The sequence below is a fragment of the Anguilla anguilla genome, chromosome 12, assembly GCF_013347855.1.
Source record: "Anguilla anguilla isolate fAngAng1 chromosome 12, fAngAng1.pri, whole genome shotgun sequence".
In the NCBI taxonomy this organism is placed as follows: domain Eukaryota; kingdom Metazoa; phylum Chordata; class Actinopteri; order Anguilliformes; family Anguillidae; genus Anguilla; species Anguilla anguilla.
Window position 1 is genome coordinate 7,772,641 of NC_049212.1, and position 25,838 is coordinate 7,798,478.

Consider the following 25,838-nt stretch of genomic DNA (forward strand, 5'->3'; position numbering starts at 1 on the left):
AAATGTTATTAACTAGTTTTCTTTATTTTAATACAAAAGCATACTCAGACCAAAAAGGAAGGAGGGATTATTTGTCAAGAGGGACAGACACCACACAGCAAGGAAACAAGCAGACAGACAGACACACACACACAATGCGCTGGAGAAACGTCTTCCTCCGTTAAAGTGGGTGAAAGGAATCCTGGGACGTCCCGACTCTGGACGGTGTGCGTTTCGCGTCGGAAGAGGCACTGCTGAACAGTCCCAGCCGCTGCCAGACAGCCCGCCACTTCAGTAAGAGTGCAGGGCCCGGATGAGCCGGGGCGGGGCGGGGCCAAAGCAGGAAAGAACCAGGACCGTGATTATGTATGTGTGTGCTGTGGATGTGCAGGTCACATGTACGGACAGCTGGAGAAGAAAGGAGGGAGGAGCTGGAATTCTGAATACAGCTGTGCACGTCTGAGGTTTAAAGAAGCATTACACTTCAGAACAGGCGCCCGTGGGTAAAATGGCTCAACTTGGCCGGGCAGGACACGCACTCAGCCAGCCAGGCAGGACACATACACATACAGCCAGGCCAAATGACACACTGGCAAGGCCTGGTTTCGATACTGCAGTAAACCCAGCCCGTATCTGCAGTAACACTGATCAGGGACAGCCCTGTAGGTACAGTAATGCTGACCGGGAACAGCCCTATAGCTGTATGAACACTGATCAGTCACAGGTCAATAAGGGAATATGCCGCCCCCCCCCCCCCCCCACCACAAACCGTATTAGAACCCCACAGATTCGTTTTTCTTACCCAAACAGGCCCGTCAGTCTATGAAATATCATTCAAATGTATGCTGGAGCAATCTCACTGCACACACACATACGCAACATTCATACCAAAATCCTTACGTTTTCAGATTCCAAATGGGTTGTCAATTTCCACACTTCTAAGTCACATGAAAAACAATTGAAGTTGTATGAAAGAGTAACATTTCTGTGGAGATATGCACTGCATTTGATCAAAGAACATTCAGTAATCTAATATGAAAATTTAACATTCACATTTCGGAAAGCTCTCGGCACAGATAATCATATGTACTACGGGGAGCTGTGATTCATTTGAGTTAGAAAAGGCTCCATATTTGTAGGTTTCATATGTACAAGTGTTTGATGCACCCTACACAAAGTTATTTTAAAAATGTTAATTTCTACCGATACTAATGGGTAAGACGATGCGCTGTGATCTTGTTTTGTAGGGGGTGAAGTACAACAGATGTTTGTTACCACGTGGTTTATAGCAAGAGCAAAGCGAAGTAAACGGTACTCAACATCTTAACAACAGAAACCAGGCTTCTCATGCACTCAGCTGTCCACATGTACTGTGAAAGATACGACACTAAATGCACTGTGTGAAATATGATATCACAATCAGAACACAACTCCAGGTGGGGGGAATACCATAAGAAAGGGTTCAACTAACTGCAGGTAAGTTTAAGCACCAGTATTACCCACGACTCCTTGCTTATGTACATGTGTACGGAGGGCAAAATACTTAAACTCTAGTTTCATGGCACGCTTGGCCCGTAAATGAAGCCACAAACGCCCTCTCACTTTATTAAAAACCGAGCCTGCTCCTCTTCTTCACACATTTCATAGGAAACTGTTCCCAGCGGGGTCCTGTCGCTCTACAGACCTACGTGGGGTCCGACAGTACGGGACAGGATATGCATCCTATCCATACGTAGATATGCATCGCCTCGTCCCCAGGGAAAAAGAAACCGTCCGTTCTCAAATTTAGACGCTTCTGTAAATCCTCAATTTAATGCAGTCTCTGAAGCACAGCTCAATGGTGGTTAATGGTACTGCAACAGGAGAGCATGGGGGGGAAAACACACACACACATCAGTCCAGCTGTACGGCGAAGCCAGTACGCCGCGTGCTAAACGCACCGAAGCAGCGCCGGGTCGCCGTTCAGTTCCAACACAGTTTGGTTTCATAACACACACACACACACACACACACACAGGCACCAGGTCCCTCCTGCGAAGGCCAGTTTGCTCCAAACACTTGAACAGACATTTTTTTTTTTCCCATCAACAACAGCAACAGCAAGGGGTCGGGATGCACACAGCTTTGACATTCCCCTCCTGGTACAGAGCGGTTATGGTGCAGGCGAGCCGCCCACAGGAGCCCGTTAGGCGTTCCGCACACACACCCCCCCCCCGCCCCCACTCCTCTTTTTGGTTCGTTACGCGTAAAAGCCCTTCGCCCGTCTCCTTTGGACACCGCTCTGAGTTTGTTCGGATAAACGCAAACCAAGCGTTACTGAAACATTACGACAGTCACGGAACTCGCAAACTGCTGACCCGTTAAAAAAAAAACGAAAAAAAAAACGAAAAAAATAGGGCCTTAACAGACCGTCTGGCTCGAATTCTTCCTCCTGGTCAAAAGTGGTTCCTCCCCTCAGGTCAGACTGAAGAACAGCAGCAAAATCTACAATCAGGCCGCCAAGAACATGAGGCAACAATCAACATCGCATTAACCCGACAACCATCCCCACAGCTAAGGTCGTGCGTATAAAAATATATTCGACAAGCAACAGCGTCCTCCACTCTTGCGTTCAAGTCCCAGTGCGCGTACACACACACACACACACACACACACGTGCGCACGCACACACGCCCTACGTGCGCACGCGTTTACGCAGCACACATAGCACACGACCGCACGAACGCACTTGCGCGCGAGGCGGGGGGCCTATACTGGTCTTAGTGTGAACTTGGACGTGTCGACCCGCCATTTCCATCCCCGTCACTCAATATGGCTAAACTCAGACATACAGATATACACATATCCCACGGATTCTGATTTACGCAAAATAGACATTTCTTAAATTCGCTGATAAATAATCTACAGAGAATGGCTTCCCTCGGCTTTAAAAAAAAAAGCCGTATTACCCACAATGCATTGCACGAATAAACCTTAGATTTTTTGAGCGACGTCGGAATAAATGTGTCTTGTGTAAATCTAGTCGATGACACCACGATCACCTGGCAGCCAGCTATACGCAGCAATGAAGAACTGCAGAGGGGCAGAGGGGGCGGGGCTAACTGTTTGGGAGGCGTGGTCTAGGTTTGAAATATTCACCTCTCTCTTCCCTGGGACACAGTAAAATTCACCTGAGTTGAGGGAGAGCTAGTGCGATGCAGCAGAGGCACACTAGGGGGAGCTCTCTGCAGGTCTTGGGGAAAGGAGGTGCTGGTGAGGGCGGAGCCTCGGGAAAAGGGCGGAGCCTCCAGAACGGGCAAGACTGCATCGACATTAACGTCGTCCTTTCACCGCCCTTCCCCAGACTGCTCCACCTGCCTCCTCCACCTCAAAAATCAGGCGAAAATCAGCTTCTTCTCCACACTCTGCACCCTTGATTGCACATGTACACACTTATTATTATTATTATATTATTATTATTATTGTTTTCAATTCAACCCTGGCTATTATTTTATCAGCTCTGTCAATAGATTTCCTTTTCTGACCTGATCCTCCTCCCATCCAAAAATTCTTTTAAAACACAACTCAAGTCCACAGTCTCAAGAGCATGGCTGCTGCTCCATGGCCTCCAGCCAGAGGGGGCGCTGCGTTAATCATCAACAGGAAGTTTGTCATCCAGCTCCAGCTGGCAGTCTTCCGGCTGCTCCTCGCTCTTCCCAGACTCCTGCAGTTGCTGCCGTCTCTGAACCTCAGCCTTCAGTGTCTCCAGGTCCTTCTGACTGCAGAAGGGAGTGTACAGGCACATGTTACAGATCACAAAGCAGAGGGTGTACATGCACACGTTACAGATCACAGGGCAGGGAGTGTACAGGCACATGTTACAGATCACAGAGCAGGGAGTGTACATGCACATGTTACAGATCACAGAGCAGGGGGTTTACAAACACACATTGCTGCAGAACAGAAGGGGTTGGGTTCCTGGGACATCCTATAGTACCCCTGCTCAAACCCTGGGCCATGTACTGGGCTGCACACATACAGTGTGGCCTGTTGTCTTACCTGAGGGGGATAAAGATGATGCCGTTGATGATGTTGAGCTGTTCCAGAACACTGGCCATGCTGGGAGCTGTGAACTACAGAGAAAAAACACACCGTCAGACCAGCCACACAAGCACACCCACACAAAGTACACCCGGAACACACCGGGGGTACTGTACGCACGTGGAGAACACACGGTCCTATACACACATGAAGAACGTAGGGTACTGTACACATGTGCAAGGTACCGTACACACACACGGATGCAGGGTACTGTACACACACACACACAGACGCAGGGTACTATACACACATGGGAGAACACACGGTCCTGTACACACATGAAGAACGTAGGGTACTGTACACATGTGCAAGGTACCGTACACACACACGGATGGAGGGTACTGCACACACACACACACGTACGCAGGGTACTGTACACACACACACACACGGATGGAGGGTACTGCACACACACACACATACGCAGGGTACTGTACACACACACACACACGGATGGAGGGTACTGCACACACACACACAGACACAGGGTACTATACACACATGGGAGAACACACGGTCCTGTACACACATGAAGAACGTAGGGTACTGTACACATGTGCAAGGTACTGTACACACACACGGACACACAGACACACACACACATACGCAGGGTACTGCACACACACACACACACACACATGTACGCAGGGTACTGCACACACACACACACACACGCACAGGGTACCGTACACACACACACAGATGCAAGGTACTGCACACACACACACAGACACACACACACACACACAGACGTACGCAGGGTACTGCACACACACACACACACGCGCGCGCGCGCAGGGTACTACACACACACACACACACGCACAGGGTACCGTACACACACACACACACAGATGCAAGGTACTGCACACACACACGCGCGCGCGCGCGCGCAGGGTACCGTACACACACACACACACACACACACACACACACGCACGCACACGCTCACACACACACACACACACACGGACGCAGGGCTCCGTACCTTGAGGGGCATGATGCTGGCGTTGGAGCCGTTCTTGTAGATCTCGTTCATGGTCCTCTGCAGGGCCACGGCCTGCTGGGTCAGATGCTTCAGGTACTCCGAGCTCTCCTTCGTCTTCTCGTGCCCCTCCCCCACCTGCAGCCAGGGGTCAGAGGTCAGCTGTGCTTACACCTTACCGTGACCCGTGATGTCAGCAACGCGGGAACTTCACAAGCACTGGGTGTTCAGTCCTGCAAACTAAGCCCCATTTACTGCAAGGCTTCGTTTATTATGCGTTCCACACTACAAGAGAAAAATTAACTTAAGAAATGGAGAGAGATGCAGTATGACAAAGGGAGAGAGAGATCAGTAGGTGAAAGAGAGAGAAAAATGGAGAGAGATGGACAGAGAGAGAGAAAGAGAGCGTGAGATTGATGAACAGGTGAGAAATGTGCGGGGGCCCACCTGGTTCTTGTAGATGGTGTACCCCTCCTTTTCGTGCTGGAGGGCGGAGCGAAACTCGGCCTTGCTCTCGTACACTCGCGCCACCAGGTGGTGACTGCAAGGAGCGGACAGAAAACGCCGCGCGTCAGAAAAACCGTTCCCCAGGGAAACGAAGCCGTCTCGCAGCGAGACCCAGGCACTGCACGTAGGCCACCATCAAACCTGCTACACCCTACCGTGCCAGAAGTGCACCCCTACCCCCCCCCCCCCAATACCCCAGTGGGGGGGCCTCACCTGAGGGCCACTTTCAGGGAGCGGGACCCGTGGTATTTGGAGTTGATGGTCAAGGCGTTCTCCAGGAAGCGCAGGGAGAGGTCGTACTCCATCACACCGTGAAGCACCAGGCCGATGTTGCTCTGGGTCACCACAAGGGGGAGACAACGGCAACTTTTACACCACTTAACCACAGTCATAAGGTCACCAAAGTAAACTTCTTTATCGCATTTCTTTAGGTTATGAATTGGTTCAGTCAACCGTAGAGTTCTGATTTAAGTGTGGCTATCCTAAGCTTTGTGGAAAGTGCGGAAAGAAAAACGAGGCTAAACTAGCGCAGCACTAGAAAGGAAGTGGAGGCGCTTGACGGGAAGCGGAGAGACCGCTCCTCGGGGGACTCGCGTACGTCCAACAGCGCCATCTCCGGGTGGTCCTCCCCGCACGCCAGCAGCATGAGGTAGCGCGCGCGGTACAGCAGCCGCAGCGCGGTGGACAGCTGCCCGTTGGCGAAGCAGTACAGCGCCAGGTTCATCTGCGGACAGGAAGAGAGGGGGCGGGGCCACGGTCACTACTTCCTGTCGGGCCCGCTGACGGGAATGGGGGAGGGGGAGGGGGAGATTATAGGAAGTGAGGTGGCGCTCGGACTCACGTATTCCTGGATGGTGTTGGGATGCTCGATGCCCAGAACCCTCTCGCTCATCAGCACGGCCTTCTGCTGGTTACTGAGGGCCTGCAACACACACACACACACATAGACGCACACGCACACAGACACAGACACAGACACAGACACAGACACACCTTATTAATGACGCATTCCAGTCATCGAAACAGGGCCAACCAAGAGAGCCTGTACCGGACACAAAAACAAACACAGGAACACAACCACCAATGTGCTTGTGTGTGTGTGTGTGTGTGTGTGTGTGTATGTGTGTATAGTGTGTGTGTGTGTGTGTGTGTCTACAAGTAAGTCGGTCAATATGACTGAGCGTGCGAGCGTGCATTTCTGTGCACATGCGTATTTCTGTGTGTGCAGTTCTATGACTGTTTATGTGTGTGTGTGTGAGCACACGTGTGCGTTTCTGTGTGTGTGCGTGCTGTAGGTGTGTGAGCGCACGTGTGCGTGCGTGTGCGCGTTTTTGTGTATGCGCGTGCTGTAGGTGTGTGAGCGCACGCGTGCGTGTGTGTGCTGTAGGTGTGTGAGCGCACGTGTGCGTATGTGTGCGCGTTTCTGTGTGTGTGCGGGTTGTAGGGGTCTGAGTGCACGTGTGCGTGTGTGTGCTGTAAGCCTGCGTACCTTGTGTGTGCGTAGGTATGTTTGTGCATTTCTGTGTGTGCGTACCTCCTGGTGGTCTCCCATGATGTAGTTGAGCCGGGCCAGCAGGCGCAGGCAGGCGCAGATCTCCACGTGCATGGCGCCGTAAACGTTGTTGAAGAGGTTCAGCGCCTCGCTGATCAGCTCACAGCCCTCCTTCAGGAAGCCTGCAAACACACAAAAACACACCTGAGCCCAGCTGCCCTGCCCATGCGGCGCTGTGGGGTGTGTCTGCGGAGAGGGTGGGGCAGTGCGTAGCGTGTGGGGACAGTGCGTTACGTGTTGTATTTGGGGCAGTGCGTAATGTGTGGGGACAGTGCGCTACGTGTTGTATTTGGGGCAGTGCGTAGTGTGTGGGGACAGTGCGTTACGTGTTGTATTTGGGGCAGTGCATAGCATGTGGGGGCAATGTGTAGAGTGTTGTCTTTGGGGCAGTGCGTAGTGTGTGGGGGCAGTGTGTAGAGTGTTGTCTTTGGGGCAGTGCGTAGCGTGTGGGGGCAGTGTGTAGAGTGTTGTCTTTGGCGCAGTGCGTAGCGTGTTGTGTTTGGGGCAGTGCGTAACATGCCGTCTCTGCGGCCGGCCCGTACCTTGCTGGACCTTGGCCTGGCCGCTCTGGAAGAAGTGGAAGGCGTCGGAGGCTTTGGGGTTGACGTGCTTGACGATGGGGAAGATGTTGAGGATGTCCTCCTCAGTGAAGGCAGGCTTGTGCCGGCTGTCCATGTTGTATTCTTTAATGAGGATCTGAGGGGCGGGACAGAGGCCTGTCACTCAGGGGTACCATCAGAGCAGGGGCACAGAGCAGGAGGGGGAGGGGCACAGAGCAGGAGTGGGAGGGGCACAGGGCTGAAGGGGGAGGAGCACAGGGCAGAATGGGGAGGGGCACAGAGGGGGCAGAGCAGAGTGAGGGGGGGGGCGTTACCTGGATGCCAGTCTTGATAGAGATTTCTCTGAGCAGGGTAATCTTCTGCAGCCCATATCTCTCCACCGCTTGGTCCACACTCTCACTGCGCACACACACACCAAAAACAGGGTTATGAGTCATAGTGTGTATGTATATGTATGTTTGTGTGTGCTGAGTGTGTGTGTGTATGTGTCTCTCACCATTTCAGGCCGTAGTGGTAGTAGCTCTGTGTGAGTGTGTGTGTGTGTGTGTGCGTGTGTGCATGTCTCTCTCACCATTTCAGGCCGTAGTGGTAGTAGCTCTGTGTGAGAGTGTGTGTGTGTGTGTGTGTGTGCGCGCGTGTGTGTGTGTGTATATGTGTGTGTGTGTGTGTGTGCGTGTGTGTATATGTGTGTGTGTGTGTGTGTGTGTGTGTGTATGTGTCTCTCACCATTTCAGGCCGTAGTGGTAGTAGCTCTGTGTGAGTGTGTGTGTGTGTGCGCGTGTGTGCATGTCTCTCTCACCATTTCAGGCCGTAGTGGTAGTAGCTCTGTGTGAGAGTGTGTGTGTGTGTGTGTGTGTGTGTGCGTGCGTGTGTGTGTGTGTGTGTGTATATGTGTGTGTGTGTGCGTGTGTGTATATGTGTGTGTTTGTGTGTGTGTGTGTGCGTGTGTATGCATGTCTCTCTCACCATTTCAGGCCGTAGTGGTAGTAGCTCTGTGTGTGTGTGCGTGTGTGTGTGTGTGTGTGTGTGTGTATATGTGTGTGTGTGTGTATCTCTCTCTCTCACCATTTCAGGCAGTAGTGGTAGTAGCTGTGTGTGTGTGTGTGTGTGTGTGTGTGTGTGTGTGTATCTCTCTCACCATTTCAGGCCGTAGTGGTAGTAGCTCTGTGTGTGTCTCTCTCTCACCATTTCAGGCCGTAGTGGTAGTAGCTCTGTGTGTGTGTATCTCTCACCATTTCAGGCCGTAGTGGTAGTAGCTCTGTGTGAGTGAGTGAGTGAGTGAGTGTGTATCTGTGTGTGTGTCTCTCTCTCTCTCTCTCACCATTTCAGGCCGTAGTGGTAGTAGCTCTGTGTGTGTGTGTGTGTATGTATGTCTCTCTCACCATTTCAGGCCGTAGTGGTAGTAGCTCTGTGTGTGTGTGTGTGTGTATGTATGTCTCTCTCACCATTTCAGGCCGTAGTGGTAGTAGCTCTGGGCCTCAGAGGTGATGCTCTTCCACAGCTCGCAGGGCGTCAGGCTGGCCCAGGCCGTGTTGTCTCCGCCCCCCGGCACGCGGTTCCGCCGCCGCCGGTTCTTCTTGCGGGACAGCAGCTCGTCGGCCGGCAGGTGCGCCACCGCGTCCGTGAACGAGCTCAGGAAGCAGTTCAGGAAGTGGCTCACGGCCGCCGACAGCGCAGACAGCTCCACCCCCTGGAACGCAGAACAAACTCAGTCTCCCAGAATTCACCAGAGCCCGCACTCAGCCTCCCAGAATTCACCAGAGCCCGCACTCAGTCTCCCAGAATTCACCAGAGCCCGCACTCAGTCTCCCAGAATTCACCAGTGCACAAACTCAGTCTCCCAGAATTCACCAGAGCCCGCACTCAGTCTCCCAGAATTCACCAGTGCACAAACTCAGTCTCCCAGAATTCACCAGTGCACAAACTGTCTCCCAGAATTCACCAGCGCACGCACTCAGTCTCCCAGAATTCACCAGTGCACACATTCAGTCTCCCAGAATTAACTGTCGCTGCACCTCAACCTTGACCTCTGCTATACAGCAACTATCACTAATAGCATCTTTCTTACCAACAATATTTCTCAAATGCTAGACAACAGAGAGAGACTCACCTGGAGGTATGTTTTAAAGATGTGTTTGGCACATCTGGTAATCAGCTCACTGATTCCAATTTTCTACAAAAAAAAAAAAAAAACAATGGCAAGAAATTAGAACATTGAAACTGGAAGGTGCAAAGACCTCATTCACTAAATAAAGCATCTCTTCAATTCTCAACCTTCACTCATTTCGAATGCTTCCAACTTTTAAATGGCAAACAATTAACCCAAGTGTCACTGTACTGCTGGATTGTGTCACCTGCAGATTGATATAATGGCATGATCAGCATTTGACTCACATAGAGATGGTCCAGCTGGGCTCTGGCAGGGGTCTTGTCTACAAATTCCAGCACGTTTCCAAGGTAACGCACATTGATGCCACGTTGGTGAAGAGTTTCAGTTAGAGTGGATCCATCCATGGGAAGAGCACTGTGATCTAGGCAGTCTTTCACCTGCACACACACACACACACAAAATGTATTTTTATGTTTTTACTGTATTCTATGTTTTTACTTGTATTCAATGCTTTTTACTGCATTTTATGTTTTTACTTGTATTCTATGTTTTAACTTTTTATTATATGTTGTATTTAATTGCCTTGGTACTGTTTTCACTGCTGCACAACCAATTGCCCCACTGGGGACAAATAAAGTTCTACTTGACTTGACACACACACAGTACGATTGGTACGCATGTCATCTGGCAGCAGATTCAACCAGAAAACAGTGCATGTAGGAGAGTCACAGTGCGTGTGGGAGAGTCAGTGCGTGTAGGGAGAGTCACAGTGCGTGTGGGAGAGTCACAGTGTGTGTGGGAGAGTCACAGTGCGTGTGGGAGAGTCACAGTGCGTGTAGGGAGAGCCACAGTGCGTGTGGGAGAGTCACAGTGCGTGTGGGAGAGTCACAGTGCGTGTGGGAGAGTCACAGTGCGTGTAGGGAGAGTCACAGTGCGTGTGGGAGAGTCACAGTGCGTGTAGGGAGAGTCACAGTGCGTGTGGGAGAGCATACAGGACAGGGAAGAGTAGTCAGAAGATGTGGGCGGGGCAAAGAGGGGGGAGGGGCGGAGTCTCACCAGCGAGGGGATCTGGCAGGACACCAGGAAAGCAGCAGCGTCCTTCAGCAGCTGCTTCTGCTTCTGGATGTCTTCAGCGCTGTCGTCAGGGAAACGCACGCCTGCGCCACAGAGGGAGACAGGTGTCAGCGTCCGGCAACAAGCACACACACACACACACACACACACACACACACACACAGCCATGCACACACTCATGCGCGCACAGCCACACACACTTGCACACATGCACGTACACTAACACGCACGGGAATGAAGGTGCACACAGGTGTACTAACACACGTACCTGGGGAGAAGATGTCGGGGTTGAAGCGGATGTCGAAGGAGGTGAGGCTGATGGAGCCCACGGCCCGGCAGGCATTCTGAACCACCTCCCTGCTGCGCGGGTCTGTGTGGGGGGGGGGGAGAGGGAGGAGTCACAGTAAGAACCGCCCACAACCACACCACCACCACTGCAGACCACACCCACAGCAGCCACGCAACAGTCACCCCCACACCCCAGCATTCACCCCCACCACCCCAGTACAGTCAACCCCACACCCCAACACGGTCACCCCCCACACCCCTACAAACACCCCCACACCCCAATGTGATCTGAATTCCAAACAACGCATCACTCAGGTGCCAAAAACACCAAGCCAGAGACAGACAGACAGACATCACATGACCCCGTCACTCTTCCATTCGATCACATGACCCAATTTCTCCTTTAATCGGTGACCCTGCATCTCTTTAAATCACATGACCCGGTGACACTCATTCAGTCCCTCCCAAGCAGCACCCGGGAACGCCACGTGGATCAATGTGTGTGTGTTAGAGTGTGAGTGAGTGCGCGCGTGTGTGTGTGTGTGTGTGTGTGGGGTGGGGGGGAGGGGGTTAAAGATCACCACGGACAAGCAGGAGAGATTAAGGGAGGTGAATATCAGGAGGTCGGGAGGAAAAGGAGACGCAGACCATGCCAGGATGGAGCAGAGGAGTCAGGGACACACTGCTGGGGAGATGCGTGACCGTACACACCCCCCCCCCACCCTACACGCCTCCACCCTACCCTAAATTCCCCCCCAATACACCCCCTTTAAGCAATGCCACACTACAAACTAATCCCTAAAACTACACACTAAGGTCAGTAGCGGCTATGGTTCTACTGGGGGATGGGGGTTATCCAGCAAATCCTGTTTTTTTATTGGGTGAAAAGTTAAATCTTCCAAACACTCCTGTTCCGGTAGCTTTCCGTGACAGAACGCTCAAGACTGGCCTTTTTTTTAAAAACACATCGCCAACCCTCGGGGACGTTTATGCGCAAACGCGAGAGGAAAACTGGCATCTCTCCAGCGTCAGTGTGACCCCTTGTCCCAGACTCTCTCTCTCTCTGGGGCTCGAAGGACGTACCGATACCGGACCCGTCTCCCGCGGCTAAGGACTGGGCCAGCTCTTTGGCCTGGGCTAGACCCGGGATACTCTCCTCGGCCTCCTTACCCTCCAGCGGGCCCTCGCACTCCCCGTTCGCCAGCGGAGCCGCGCCCGCCGCGGGAACAGAGCCGTTGGCGGTCGCCGCGGCGACGGCGGCGGCGTCCTCCCGAGCGGGAGCCTCGGGGGCCGGAGCGGAGTCGGGAGCGCTCTCCGGGACGGTCGACTCGGGACCGCTCTCCGGGACGGTCAGTGCTGGTTCGGGCTCTGGCGCGGTTGACTCTGGACCGCTCTCCGGTACGGTAGAGGCTGCGCTGCCCTCTGGTGCGGTCGAAGCCGGACCGCTTTCTAGTGTGGTTGACGCTGGACTGCTCTCTGGCACGGTCGCGGTCGAACTGCTCTCCGGTACGGTCGCGGTCGAACTTCTCTCCGGTACGGTCGAGGCCGGATCGCTCTCTGGTGTGGTTGCTACTGGACTGCTCTCTGGTAGAGCAAGCTCTGGCCCAGCCTTGCCCTCTTTACTGGCTTTGTGCTGCATTAGCTGCAAGGCGGCCATTTTCATGAAGAGCAGGTACCTGCAGCACAGACACAAGGAACAAAAAGTGCTTAGTCAGGCTGACAGGGCACTTGACACCGTTTCTCCACTAGAGGGCAGTGTGTGAAAAATGTGTGTTGGGACAGCAGCAGGCATACGTGCAGTGTGTGTGAGGGAGTGAGTGTGTGTATGTGTGTGTGGTTGTGTGAGAGTGAAAAAGTGAATTTGTGTGTGTGAGTGAGAGAGAGAGTGTGTGTGTGTGTGTGTGTGTGTGTGTGAGTGTGTGCCCGTTATTTGGCAGGATTGTTTTTGTCTGATTCTGATTAGGCAAATGTGATTTCAGTGCTAGTTTGTACTTGGCAGGATTGTTTGTTTGCTGAACAGGTTACTCTACAGGGTTGGAGTCCTGATCGATGTGGTCACTTCTGGCACTACGATCTTTACTTCACTCTAGTGTGTTTCTTTTGCACCTCTGCACCTTGAACTAATGCACTTGTTGTACGTCGCTCTGGATAAGAGCGTCTGCTAAATGCCTGTAATGTAATGTAATGTACGTACCTGTGCTCCACGAAGGCCTCGATCAGCTCCTGGCGCAGGCAGGCCAGGCGGTGCCGGTGCGGGCGGGGGAAGCCGTGCCGCCGGCTCTCGGCCGAGAGCTCCTCCCCCTCCACGGGCAGGAAGTTGAGGTCGGGCGGGAAGGTGCGCAGCAGGTCCAGGATGTAGTGGCGCCCGTCGTTGCCCACGATGCCCTTGCACTCCACGGAGGAGCAGAGCTCCACGGGCCGGTCCTTCTCGCTGAGCACGGCGTGGCGGAGCACCTTGAGCGGCCGGCTGGTCTTCTCCAGCAGCTCCAGGTAGCGGCCGTGCGACACCACCGTCTTGCCGAAGTCGATGGAGCCGTAGACCACGCTCTGCTCCTGCTCGCGCTCCAGGATGCCGGGGATGATGGACTGCGCCGTCACCCGGTAGCCGCGGTAGTCCACCACCACCGTGCCCAGGGTGTAGAGGCCCTCCACGTCCACCGCGCCGTACGCCCGCACGCCGTTCAGGTCGTTGGTGGGGGCGGCATGCGCCGCCGCGTCCCCGCCCAGCTCGCGGTAGTGGTCGCGCACGTCGAAGCCCAGGCTGAAGAAGATGTTGTTCCAGATGAACATCTGCATGCGCGTGTCCTCGCCCGGGTTGATCGCCATGACGTTGCCGTCGATCACCGCCATCGCGCCCCGGGTGGCCGCCGCGGCAAAGTCGCTGTGCACCTGGAGACAGAGAGAGAGAGAGAGAGAGAGAGAGAGAGAGAGAGAGAGAGAGAGAGAGAGAGGGATGAATAATGTTAAGGGAAGACAGCACAGCAGATGACCTGCAATTACCCACAAATCAAAGGGTTAGGGCAGAACCAGGATCTGCTGGAGCAATATTGCCAGAGCCGGGCCCTGGCAGTAAATTAACAATGACAGAGAAAAGAGAAGCCCACTTGTGAAAAAACCAGAACAAATTAACAGATGAAAGGAGGAGAGGGGGTGACTGTTTCACCTTGAAGATGGCCCTCTCCCTCAGCAGACGTTCCGGAAGGTTCTTTCGGGCCAGCTCCCGCGTGGTCTGCAGCTCCTCGTTCCAGTCCCGCGTCTACACACAAACATCACAGTTTAAAAAACACCAATCACGAGCACTGACACGCATACCACAGTTACAAACCAAAACGCCACGGTAAAAAAAAATTCCACAAGCGCAAAAACACAAGCACCTTGATTACCAACACAAACAACAAGGATACAAACAATAAAATGACCCAAAAACATTACATTCAGAAACAATACACCCAGTCAAGTTAAAAACATACGCTGGTCACCAAAATTCCTGTCACAAATGCATCCTGGGTACGTGTACAGGTCCTAGTCGCCTGCACACGCCATTCACACCCGTCACAGTCACAGCCCTGCAGTGACCTGGACCACGACGGCCCTCACCTGTCCAGGTATGTGCTCTTCGTAGCCCAGACGGGAGGTGTAGGCGTCCTCCGCCCGCACGCAGTCCATGGCGTGGTCCACCTGAGGTGCCGTCCAGCTGTACACCTGGAAGGGCGTGGCTATCCTCTCAAAAGGGTGTCGCTGGACCCTGCAGGGGGCAGAACGCTTCAGGTGAGATGAGAGAACGCCTCCCAACCAATCAGCTTTCAACTAAATGTACATTTTTTGCATTTAGCGGACGCTGAGGTACGAGCTCTGGTGCGAGGGCACTTGCCTCTTCCTCTGCAGGGCGGTGAAGTTCTTCTTGAAGGCGGGGCTAATCTGGCTCAGCAGCTCCACCAATGAGTGGCTGAGGAAGCTGGGACTCGCCGGCTTGGGGTTGAACGTGTAGGTGGTGGACCTGAAACGCAGACGGCACGCCTCATTAGCATGTAGAGCTACACTGCTCTTCTGATACTCCTTAACACTCACCAGATACTCAGGTCCTGAGCTCCTTCTGTCCCCACCCCTCCTAAACTACAGGAAGGGCTGCTTTATAATGGCAGTTTCTGCTGCGTTTTTACACAACAGAACTTTCATTGCCATAGTACATTACTCCGTAGGTATACTATGGGGGTATTATTGTCAAAAAAATAAAATAAATAACTGTAGCGGATCCACAAATACATGCAGGAGATTTATTTATGGCTACGTTTATTTATGGATCAGTGGCATTCAGTGGATCTGCTGCATTTATTTGTGAATCAGCTATATTTATTTGTGGATTTGTTACATTTCTTTATTTGTGAGACAGTAATACCCCAATAATTCCCTTTCAGGAGATGAAGAACATTGCAATTTTTCAATGAAAGGGAGATAAGACCATTGAATGCTAATTTGGAAAGAAGCATCTGGGGAATCAATAGTATCTGTGATCACTGCCGGTAGGCCTCTGCATGCGGTGAGGGGTGGGAAGTGAAAGGTCAGAGGTCGCTCACTGGTTGAGGTAGAAGCCGCGGGTGGACGCGGTGACGCTGATGTGGCGCTCCTCCACGGTAACCAGGTACAGGTACATCAGGTCGCCGTGCATCTTCCTGTTTCCGGGCGGGGGGTTCCACCCGCTCATGGTCAGGACCTTCAGGCACTGCAGGGGCTGCCCCAGACCGCCCCACACAAAGACACGCGTTACCATGGCAACCATTTAAGACACCGGCGTCGGCCAATCAGCCGGCGGGCCGGCATCAGGCCAGGAAGTAAAGCTCCGACTGCTTGCTGCCCCGCCTCCCGGTCAGGGGTGCCCAGTTGTCACAGCAAGACTGGGCACAAGCACACGCGTGTGCAATCCATGTCCACATGAAGCTCATACTTTACTTCCCACTGCTGTCCACCACCAACGTAGACATTGCACTGCAGCCCGGAGCAAAGACACCACCTAATTGACCATAGAAACCACCCATCTCTCTGGGCGACGCTGTGGCCAATCGCATGCCGGCCTGAGGGTGTGTGGGCGGTCGGGATCGGCTCACCTTCCAGTCGCGGTTGTGCGGCTGCAGGGGCACGAGGGGGCGGTCCTTGCTGCCGGGGAGGATGTGCTCGGGGGGCGTGCAGTCGATCTGCTCCAGCTCGCTGCCTTTCTTCCTCTTCCCGCTCTCTGTGAGGGGGAGGATGGGGGTGGAGTCAGTCTCAAGCACCGCCCACTTTACCCAGGTAACCGCGCCCCTTGCCCTGCCCCCTGCCAGAACACTCACCCCCCAGGTCCCCGTCTGTGAACACGCTCAGGAAGGAGAGGGAGTTGCAGTCCACCCCGTTGTAGGCGTCGGAGGGGTCCAGGCTCTTCAGCAGGTCCCTGATGTGCCGAACGTGAATCCGAGCCTCGCGCACCGTATACGGCTCTACAGGAGAGCGGGGACAGAGTGAGCACATGCAAATGCAGTGCAAATCCTGAGCATCAGCCTCAGAGCTGCAGAATCAGAATCAGCCTCAGAGCAGCAGAATCAGAATCAGAATCAGCCGCAGAGCAGCAGAATCAGAATCAGAATCAGCCTCAGAGCAGCAGAATCAGAATCAGCCTCAGAGCAGCAGAATCAGAATCATCCTCAGAGCAGCAGAATCAGAATCATCCTCAGAGCAGCTGAATCAGAATCAGCCTCAGAGCAGCTGAATCAGAATCAGCCTCAGAGCAGCTGAATCAGAATCAGCCTCAGAGCAGCAGAATCAGAATCAGCCACAGAGCAGCTGAATCCGAATCAGCCGCAGAGCAGCAGAATCAGAATCAGCCACAGAGCAGCAGAATTAGCCTCAGAGCAGAATCAGCTGAGGGAAGCAAAACACTGCAGGACAGTGCGGGTTGTTTGGGGGGGAGGGGGGGGTTTACCTTCCACGACCTTGAGCAGGGAGCCCTCCTGTAGACCCTCGATGGACTTGAGCTCGGCAAAGTTGTCGAGAACGTTGCCGTCCAGCTGCAGGGAGAAGCAGGTGCGGTGGCAGGTGTCCTCCCTGTCCATCAGCACCTGGTGGATCTCCTGCACCATCTCCTGAGGGGACACCTGCGTGGGACAGACAGAGTCAGCAAGAAACCACACCCCATGCCCATAACCCTGCCCAGAGTCAGCAACAAACCACACCGCTCCCCATAACCCCACCCAGATTCAGCAACAAATCACGCCCCTTCCCCATAACCCCACCCATAGTCAGCAACAAACCACACCCCTTCCCTATAACCCCACCCACTTTCAGCAACAAACTAACTCCCTTCCCCATAACCCCACCCAGTCTTAGCAGCAAACCACACACCCTCCATAACCCCGCCCAGAGTCAGCAACAAACCACACCCTTTCCCCATTACCCCCCGCCCCGATGGCCAAGCAGGGCAGCCGTACCTGCAGGTCAAACGGCTCTGTTCCCGGGGCCTGGATCTTCACAGTGAAGCCGGTGTCCTGGATCACGATCACCTCCTGCTCGTTGGCGTCCTCCCCCTGCTCCTGGTCTCCGCCCCCCTCCGGCTTAGACTCCGCCTCTTCGGTCTGGTCATGCTGCCCATCCCCATTCATCACTGTGGAGTGCGCACTCTGTCCTGTAAGAGGGACACAGGCAGGAAGACGGCTGTTTAGAGTAAAAAATAAACCATGCACGATGCTTCACTGTACCTGCCAGTATGTTTAAAAAAGCATAACAACGTTGGGATTATCGTTTATATTATCTGATGAAAAACACATTTTCAGCGTACAAAAATGGCAAGTTACTCACACATACAAGGCACTGTCTGTAAGTCATTACTTCAAATCTAGGCCTGACATTAAAAGTATTGATATTAAAATTGCACTGAGTTACATGAAACAATGTTGGCTATTTTAGTTCACACAAATTTAAGAGGCTGTGTTCCAAAGCAATGCTACCCAATGTTTCCTAAATTGTTTTATTTGTAAGGGCTGAGAGTCGGTGGTCATTGTGGGTACTTCTGTAGGGAACCCTGAAAAGTGCCAAACTCTCGGTGCTGTATAGGTATGGGGCATGCCGCCCCGCCAAGGCGTAACTTGGCAGGACGGCGTACCTGCCATCCCAATATCCTTTATTAACATCCTGGGCAAACCTGAATTCATCATGGTTGTGTCAACATTGCAGAAAGCGCTGCAGCTTTCCAGTGTTTCAGCAGTCATACGCCTCATGCAGACCGCGGCACACAACGGCCCGCACCGGAAGGGCAGTCGATACACACAGGTATTAAATATGAGGCTCTGCCCCTCACAGAAATCAGATTACCCAGGGTCACAGCGGCCATGTCTGTTTTCGTAAAGACCCTCCTGGCCCATTTATTCCCCCCTCTGAAGGACAGAAGGGTGTCAGGGCCGCAGGGGGAGGGGGCACTAGCCTTGAGCAAAGTTATGAATTATGTGACCTTCATCTCAGATAAGTGGACAGCTCTCAACAGGGAGGGAAGAGCTAGAGTGCACTGTTAGAGCACTGACCTGGTAATACTATATCTACAGCACTGTAAAAACCAGAACTGTTAATAACATAGCAAAAACACTGGTAATAATATAGCTAGAATACTATTAAAACCGGAGCTAGTGATAATATAACTAGAGTACAGTCAAAGCCAGAAATGGTAATAATATAGCCAGAACACTGTTAAAAGCAGACCAGGTAATAACAGAGCTATACCACAGTTAAAAACAGAACTGTAAATAATATAGCCAAAACACTTAAAAGCAGACCAAATAATATAGCTACAGCACTGTCAGAACAAGAACTGGTAATAATATATCTACAGCAGTATTAAAACCAGAACTTTAAAATAGCTAGACCACTGTTAAACCCAGAAATGTTAATAATATAGCTAGAACACTGTTAAAACCAGAACTGGTAATAATAGAGCTACGGCACCGTTAAAACCAGAAGTGACACTAATATATTTAGAACACTGTTAAAATCAGAACTGCTAATAATATAGCTAGAACACGGTTAAAACTTGACCTGAGGGGTGTACTACTACAAAGCGAGATTGTGGGGTTAGCGAGCTAATTTAAGCTTTAACCCTGAGTTTATCCCGTCAGGAAACCGACTCACTTTAAATCAATTGTACCATTGTAACTTGCGCTGCGCGGCTAACCTAGACCGAGGAAGGTTTTGTACGTTCAGGCTCTCGGACTTAAGTGTATAAAAGGCCCGCCCTTTAATTAAGGGCGGGCCCAATTAACTCTGAAAAGGGTGCCTCCATTCCTGCAAGATCCCATAGAGCTCATGGGTGTTTTCGCCAGGCAGACATTTTTTAGAGAACAAATTAATCGGCTGGTTTTCTCTGCGGATAGGCAACACTTCAAAGACGTTGGCTACGTTCTCAACGAGGGGAAAGCAGCTGCAGGCCCACACATGCGAGCTTCTGGAACACTCCGCGTCCGTATCCACTTCCCTTACTTATGGGACAAAGGTCAGAGCACTGTGATTCTTGAGTTCATGAATAAACTTTGGCGCCATCGGTTCAGGCAATGTTTTAAATATCCTGTATCAAGCGTAAGGTTTAAGAGCTCCAGAAAGAACCGTTAGAAATGCCGCACTGCTATAGGCTCGTTTTTGCTGACACGGCCATTTTAATGAGTTTGATGAACAAAGCCCGTGGTTCACATAGCAAGTTGATAGCCGCGTCTGTGATACCGGTTATGCCTGATTGCATTTGTTAAGTTTTGTGAAGCCAGCCAACGCGCAAAAAAAAAAAAAAAACTCTCGGTATGTTAAGTTTCCTTTTGTAGTACACCCCCCTGATAATAATAGAGCTAGAGCACTGTTAAAAGCAGACCTGGTGTTAATGGAGGGGCGGGGGGGACTAGGTTGGTGAAGACAGAGCCGTGTTGGGGTTGGGACAGGACACCTCCCATTCAGGTAAAATGTAACCCCGAGACACCAGAAACACAGGACTGGATTCACACTTTAAACTGAACAAATCACACATCACGCTGCCTCCCCACCCAGACGAGATTAAATCTGTAATCTTTATCCGTCTGCCTTAAAGGAGACAGTCTGCAGAACTGATAACCACCCTAATGCTAGAGTACGCCTCCCCGTCCCCCCCCTCCCCGTCCCTGTCCCATGGCAGACGGGTTAATGCCAAACCCGCAGCGCCGCGAGCTGCGATGCCAGAGAGAGGTCTGCTTTCTCACACCGTCTGCCACGATCGTCATGGTGACCAGGCACTTTCGGGCTCTCACACAATGAGGGGTCTGTCACGTCATCTGCTATCTTTGTGAGGACACGGCCGGAGCGGCTACAGCAGGGTGCCCACTGCCCGGGGCGCCCCGCCTTCCGTGTTTTCCAGCTCTGGGATCAAAAGGAAGTTTCTGCGGCGACGGGGAATCTGGGTCACCGTCTGAAGCGGCTCAGGAAAGGATGACGGGGGTCGCTCAAGGTCAAAGCGGCCGCGCGAGCCGGCGGGGAAACACGGGGCTAGGGAGGCGTCGGAAACCCGCGCCCAGCCTAACGACCGACGGCGGACGGGGAAGCCAGAGCACGCCGGACATTTCTGCCCAAAAAATGCGCCGTTTAAACCCGAGCAAAACGCCCCGCCCGCCGTGACCAGCCGGGCAAATCGCTCGGAGTCAAAGGGCAGGAGGGTTCGGACAAATCAATAACGTCTCCACGCAACGCCGTTACCTCACAGCGCCGAGTTACAGAGTAACCACGCTATCCAACGGTCATCTCCGGTCAGGAACCCCAGCCGTGCGTTTAAGAGGCTACTCAGTCCACAGTGATCTGTGACCACGGCACTGCAGTACCCAGCCTGTGCAGCCCGCTCCAATGTATTTCCCCTAAAGAGAGGCCAAAGAGTGCTAAGGCTAAGCAGAGCTGTAATGGGCTCCCCATCCATACAGGCTAAGCAGAGAGCTGTAATGGGCTGTAATGGGCTCCCCATCCATACAGGCTAAGCAGAGAGCTGTAATGGGCTGTAATGGGCTCCCCATCCATACAGGCTAAGCAGAGAGCTGTAATGGGCTGTAATGAGCTCCCCATCCATACAGGCTAAGCTGAGAGCTGTAATGGGCTCCCCATCCATACAGGCTAAGCAGAGAGCTGTAATGAGCTGTAATGGGCTCCCCATCCATACAGGCTAAGCAGAGAGCTGTAATGAGCTGTAATGGGCTCCCCATCCATACAGGCTAAGCAGAGAGCTGTAATGGGCTCCCCATCCATACAGGCTAAGCAGAGAGCTGTAATGGGCTGTAATGGGCTGTAATGGGCTGTAATGGGCTCCCCATCCATACAGGCTAAGCTGAGAGCTGTAATGGGCTGTAATGGGCTCCCCATCTATACAGGCTAAGCAGAGAGCTGTAATGAGCTGTAATGGGCTGTAATGAGCTGTAATGGGCTCCCCATCCATACAGGCTAAGCAGAGAGCTGTAATGAGCTCCCCATCCATACAGGCTAAGCAGAGAGCTGTAATGAGCTCCCCATCCATACAGGCTAAGCAGAGAGCTGTAATGAGCTCCCCATCCATACAGGCTAAGCAGAGAGCTGTAATGGGCTGTAATGGGCTCCCCATTCATACAGGCTAAGCAGAGAGCTGTAATGGGCTGTAATGGGCTCCCCATCCATACAGGCTAAGCAGAGAGCTGTAATGAGCTCCCCATCCATACAGGCTAAGCAGAGAGCTGTAATGGGCTCCCCATCCATACAGGCTAAGCAGAGAGCTGTAATGAGCTCCCCATCCATACAGGCTAAGCAGAGAGCTGTAATGGGCTCCCCATCCATACAGGCTAAGCAGAGAGCTGTAATGAGCTCCCCATCCATACAGGCTAAGCTGAGAGCTGTAATGGGCTCCCCATCCATACAGGCTAAGCAGAGAGCTGTAATGGGCTCCCCATTCATACAGGCTAAGCAGAGAGCTGTAATGGGCTGTAATGGGCTCCCCATTCATACAGGCTAAGCAGAGAGCTGTAATGGGCTCCCCATTCATACAGGCTAAGCAGAGAGCTGTAATGGGCTGTAATGGGCTCCCCATCCATACAGGCTAAGCAGAGAGCTGTAATGAGCTGTAATGGGCTCCCCATCCATACAGGCTAAACAGAGAGCTGTAATGCACAGCTATTCTGATCACTAACTCACCCTCCATGTCTCCCTCTCCTGGGCTTATAACTGACCGTCAGCTTGCTTTCACTACAGAGTCATTAATCACATCATAATCCTCTAGATGGATGTCACAGAAATTGAAGGTCATGGCGGTTGCCATGACAGCACAGAAGTGAAAATCAGGTGACAGGGACAAGAGCAGTGCCAACTAAATGCAATTCAAATTTTAGATTCACAGGTAAAATAAAAATAAGATTTTATATAGGGCACAGCCATGAAATCTTTATTTTTGCATTATTGAGAAATTTAAACATGAATTACGCCTAAAAAATGAAAGCAAAGCCAACTAGAGCCGGAAATTAATCATTCACTGTCTTGAACACGTTTGCTGAGGGAGTGAGAATTTATGATAAAGGTTAAATCCACACCCAAGGCAAACTACACACTATCCAGCCACTTCACAGCTGGAATTGAAGAGGCAAAAGAGCAACAAAAAAGATTGGGGGTTGGGGGGTCTGTATTTGAAAAACTTCCAAGCGAAATCCCAAAATACGGCGGTCAGCAGCTTCTCCTGATATTCTCCAGCACCCCCCTCTAAATGGGCCGAGGGAACAAAATGAGGCAGCATCGAGCCTGTTATCCAACCTCAAAGCATGTCTGCTTTTACCCCTTCTCTGCGCTCTAATAACAGGTGACAGGTCCTGTAAGAGTCTGCCACTCGCGCCAAGACGCACCTTTATAAGTCCCTTACTGGAATTTCAACCTTTGGTAAAACAACCCTTTTTGACTGATGGTTTGACCGCCATACCTGGACGTAAAATGGCTGTCAAATATAAGCGGTATTTATAAAATTACCCAAAACGCGATCAAAAAAAAAAAAAAACACCCCCGAAACACCCAGTCGCCCATATTTCTCAAAATGAAGGTCATGACAGAATAATAAACACTGCCGTTTTATTAGGCAAGCCGAGTTCGTGCCACCTGCCTGTTCTGCAGTAACCAAAAACTACACCTGCTCCGGAAGCTCAGTCTAAAGGCCTGTTTTGATAAACCGCATCGGTCCCGAACACCTTATCCGAAATGAATCAAACACGACCAGGCGCTTTGTCTAATGCTTTGTCATCTGACCGATCCAAATGTCCAGGCGCAAAAGCCGCTATTTCTGCGTCGCAGGCGGCCATTTCCAGCAACTCTGTGAACTACGGCACAGATACGTTTTGCAAAATTTATCTTTGCCAAATAAACTGACGAAAAATCGGATTGCATGCAAATGACTGCAGCTTTACTTTCCAAGGAACTGCCATTTTCAAAAAATGTATGAATTATGCCGTTAGCAACTGACGATGCAGCAGCCAATACTTAAGAGAATCTTGGCGTGCACAAAAAACAACCTGGCGCACGATAACCTCTACGCACAATTGGCAGCAATGTGCCAAAACCAACTGTCCTCGAGGACCGATGACCTGTCCTAAATAAATTAGACATGCAAGTTACAACATAGCCAAAAGTTTTACTAATCATCAGTTGCATAGCCTGTCGCTAATATAAATGTCTTCTCATGACCGTGGCACAAGATCCAAAACGCCTCTGACAACACAGCTCAAGTCAAAGTCCTCTATCGGCAGAAATGGTTTGGAACAACTATCGTGTGCACTGCAGTTGTACAACTTTAATGTTAGCCCAAAAATAAGCGATAGGTAAATAGTTAGCGAGCTAATCCGCAAAACTAAACGTGATTTAATATACGTCGTCATGACAACGTATGTCATACTTGAACGCAATATAATCTAGGTAATATTTCACTTGAAGTTAAAGAACTTTGGTAAGTGACACTTACCGAAGTTGTTTCGCTAGTGTAACCTTCCCTTACCATACATGCACCATGACTTTAACTGAGCGCAAACTTCCGCTTCCTGGTCAACGAACGTACAACCTCTCAGGTTCAAATTCATAGGGGGAGCCAGGGTCAGTAATCAACGTACCGACAGCTGCACCGCTGCATTTGTGCCTGAGAAAACATTCAGCAAACATTTCTGCAATAACGTGGATACCGGACTATGCCGAAACTGTCGGTTAAGTGTCGCAGATGTCGTTTATCGAACAGATCGTAAAACGTTTCTTCCCCGTCGTTCCTTGAATTGTTCAGTTCCACTGAAGGTGACCTTCAGTTCATACGTACACGCATGCTGTTATAGCACATGTGTGTCAGCGTGCGCCTGCCTACCGAGGGTTGTTTTGACAAAAACATTAGTTACATTTATTCCGCTGTCATGCTGCATTCGTAAAGTACTCGGCCTCTATTTGAACACTTGTACAATTTCAGGAACCCTGGCCTTTTTCTTCAAAACCATGACGTTTTTTTTTTTTTTAAACATCACTCGCGACCGAATGACATCACTGGCTAAGTAGTTACCTAATTAGCAACAACCAGTAACTAGCTAACACAAGCAAACTAAAGTTATGCAGGTTTTCCACTGCTAACCAAGGACGAATGACCATGTTCACTGTGACTGACAAGCCAGCGCCGACATAAATTTTAACTATCATGTTATCCAACGAACGCCTTGGTGAATGTTCTTCACTTTTAAAGATCTATGCAAGTTCCCGTCTAAGCCGATACAGATGTGCTTTTCTCTGCAGACATTGCTATATAATTCAACGATCAAGTCAATGAAATATTTAGGGAAGTCTACTTCATTCATAGCGTGTTGGTGAACGAAGAGAATAAAAATCCGTGTCATGAATTCGGATCAGAGGGACTTGGATAACGTTATATGTTCAAAGGCAAATCTCAGCCATGAGGGAAACATCGTCATACTGGAACGGCCACTTTATTTGAGACGCATATAACCTTAGGAAGCCAGATAACTGGTTACTAGACAGATAGCCAGTAATCCAACTCCCTGCTCAAACCCACCGGCTAGCTAATAGTTAAGATATATGCAACAACAAACATGGATCAAGTACGTATAGGCTGCACATATGTGCGTATCAGAATGAATGGCTAACTTGCGCAGATCTAGTCAGTGTTGGTACAATCACATATCTTAGGTCACATGGATTTGCATGATAGGCTACATACCACAGGCGCACGGATCTTTCAGCGGCTCCTTCATGGTCTCTCTGCTGTCCAGCGTCTCACCTTCCTCGTTGCGATCGGCTGTCTTACCGGTTGGTACCGTCGCCGGAATGTCGTCCGTCTTGCTCACCATTATCAGTGCGGGCAGCTTTCACGTCTTGTGTCAGAAATCCGTCTCTCTGTTCAGTCCTGTTGATTTGTGATGCTGCCCTTCCGAGCAAGCTCGCAACATGTAAAGAGCGCTAACGTTACGCACGGAAACAACTCTCCAAGAAGGACAGGGCAACGCAAGACTTGTCAATCCCACGTGGTTTCTCCTCCTCTTGACCCTTTTGCCTTTGTGTTTGTCCCACCCCCAAACGTCTGACTACGGGAAGTATGTTGGGCCATAACAGAACGCTTTTACGGTTTCAGAATGCAGCGCGAAATCGAGTGCTAAATTGAAACTGTTCTACAATTTCCCCACAATTTATCTTGTTTATTTAAACATG

At 51.4% G+C, this 25,838-nt stretch overlaps 1 protein-coding gene across 3 annotated transcripts; it reads right to left on the reverse strand.

Annotated features, from left to right (window-relative positions):
* Positions 1 to 25,672, reverse strand: cluha (clustered mitochondria (cluA/CLU1) homolog a). 3 transcript variants are annotated; one of them, XM_035385332.1, is made up of 26 exons: positions 25,351 to 25,672; positions 17,591 to 17,784; positions 17,086 to 17,257; positions 16,460 to 16,603; positions 16,238 to 16,362; positions 15,710 to 15,864; positions 15,007 to 15,132; positions 14,733 to 14,880; positions 14,299 to 14,391; positions 13,330 to 14,024; positions 12,306 to 12,811; positions 11,116 to 11,217; positions 10,830 to 10,930; positions 10,058 to 10,210; positions 9,774 to 9,836; positions 9,109 to 9,353; positions 7,978 to 8,062; positions 7,646 to 7,799; positions 7,086 to 7,225; positions 6,393 to 6,473; positions 6,150 to 6,275; positions 5,765 to 5,886; positions 5,492 to 5,585; positions 5,048 to 5,182; positions 4,018 to 4,091; positions 1 to 3,737 (listed from the first exon to the last, which is right to left on the reverse strand). In XM_035385332.1, the coding sequence occupies exons 1-26, from the start codon at positions 25,478 to 25,480 to the stop codon at positions 3,608 to 3,610; spliced, it is 4,293 nt and encodes a 1,430-aa protein (XP_035241223.1). In that variant the 5' UTR covers positions 25,481 to 25,672; the 3' UTR covers positions 1 to 3,607. The 3 variants fall into 3 exon arrangements, with proteins under 3 accessions (XP_035241223.1, XP_035241222.1, XP_035241224.1); XM_035385331.1 differs by having other exon boundaries at positions 12,219 to 12,811; XM_035385333.1 differs by lacking the exon at positions 25,351 to 25,672 and adding an exon at positions 24,106 to 24,178 and having other exon boundaries at positions 12,219 to 12,811.
* Between the last annotated feature and the right edge of the window lie 166 nt (positions 25,673 to 25,838).

What these genes read in the sequence shown, in the direction of transcription:
- cluha (XM_035385331.1), bottom strand. Translation starts at nt 25,480, where the DNA reads ATGGTGAGCAAGACGGACGACATTCCGGCGACGGTACCAACCGGTAAG. An exon ending in CCTGCTCAAGGTCGTGGAAG is followed by an intron (nt 16,604 to 17,085) that starts GTAAACCCCCCC and finishes GCTCTCCTGTAG; the next exon opens with AGCCGTATACGGTGCGCGAG. An exon ending in AAGAGCACATACCTGGACAG is followed by an intron (nt 14,392 to 14,732) that starts GTGAGGGCCGTC and finishes GTTTGTGTGTAG; the next exon opens with ACGCGGGACTGGAACGAGGA.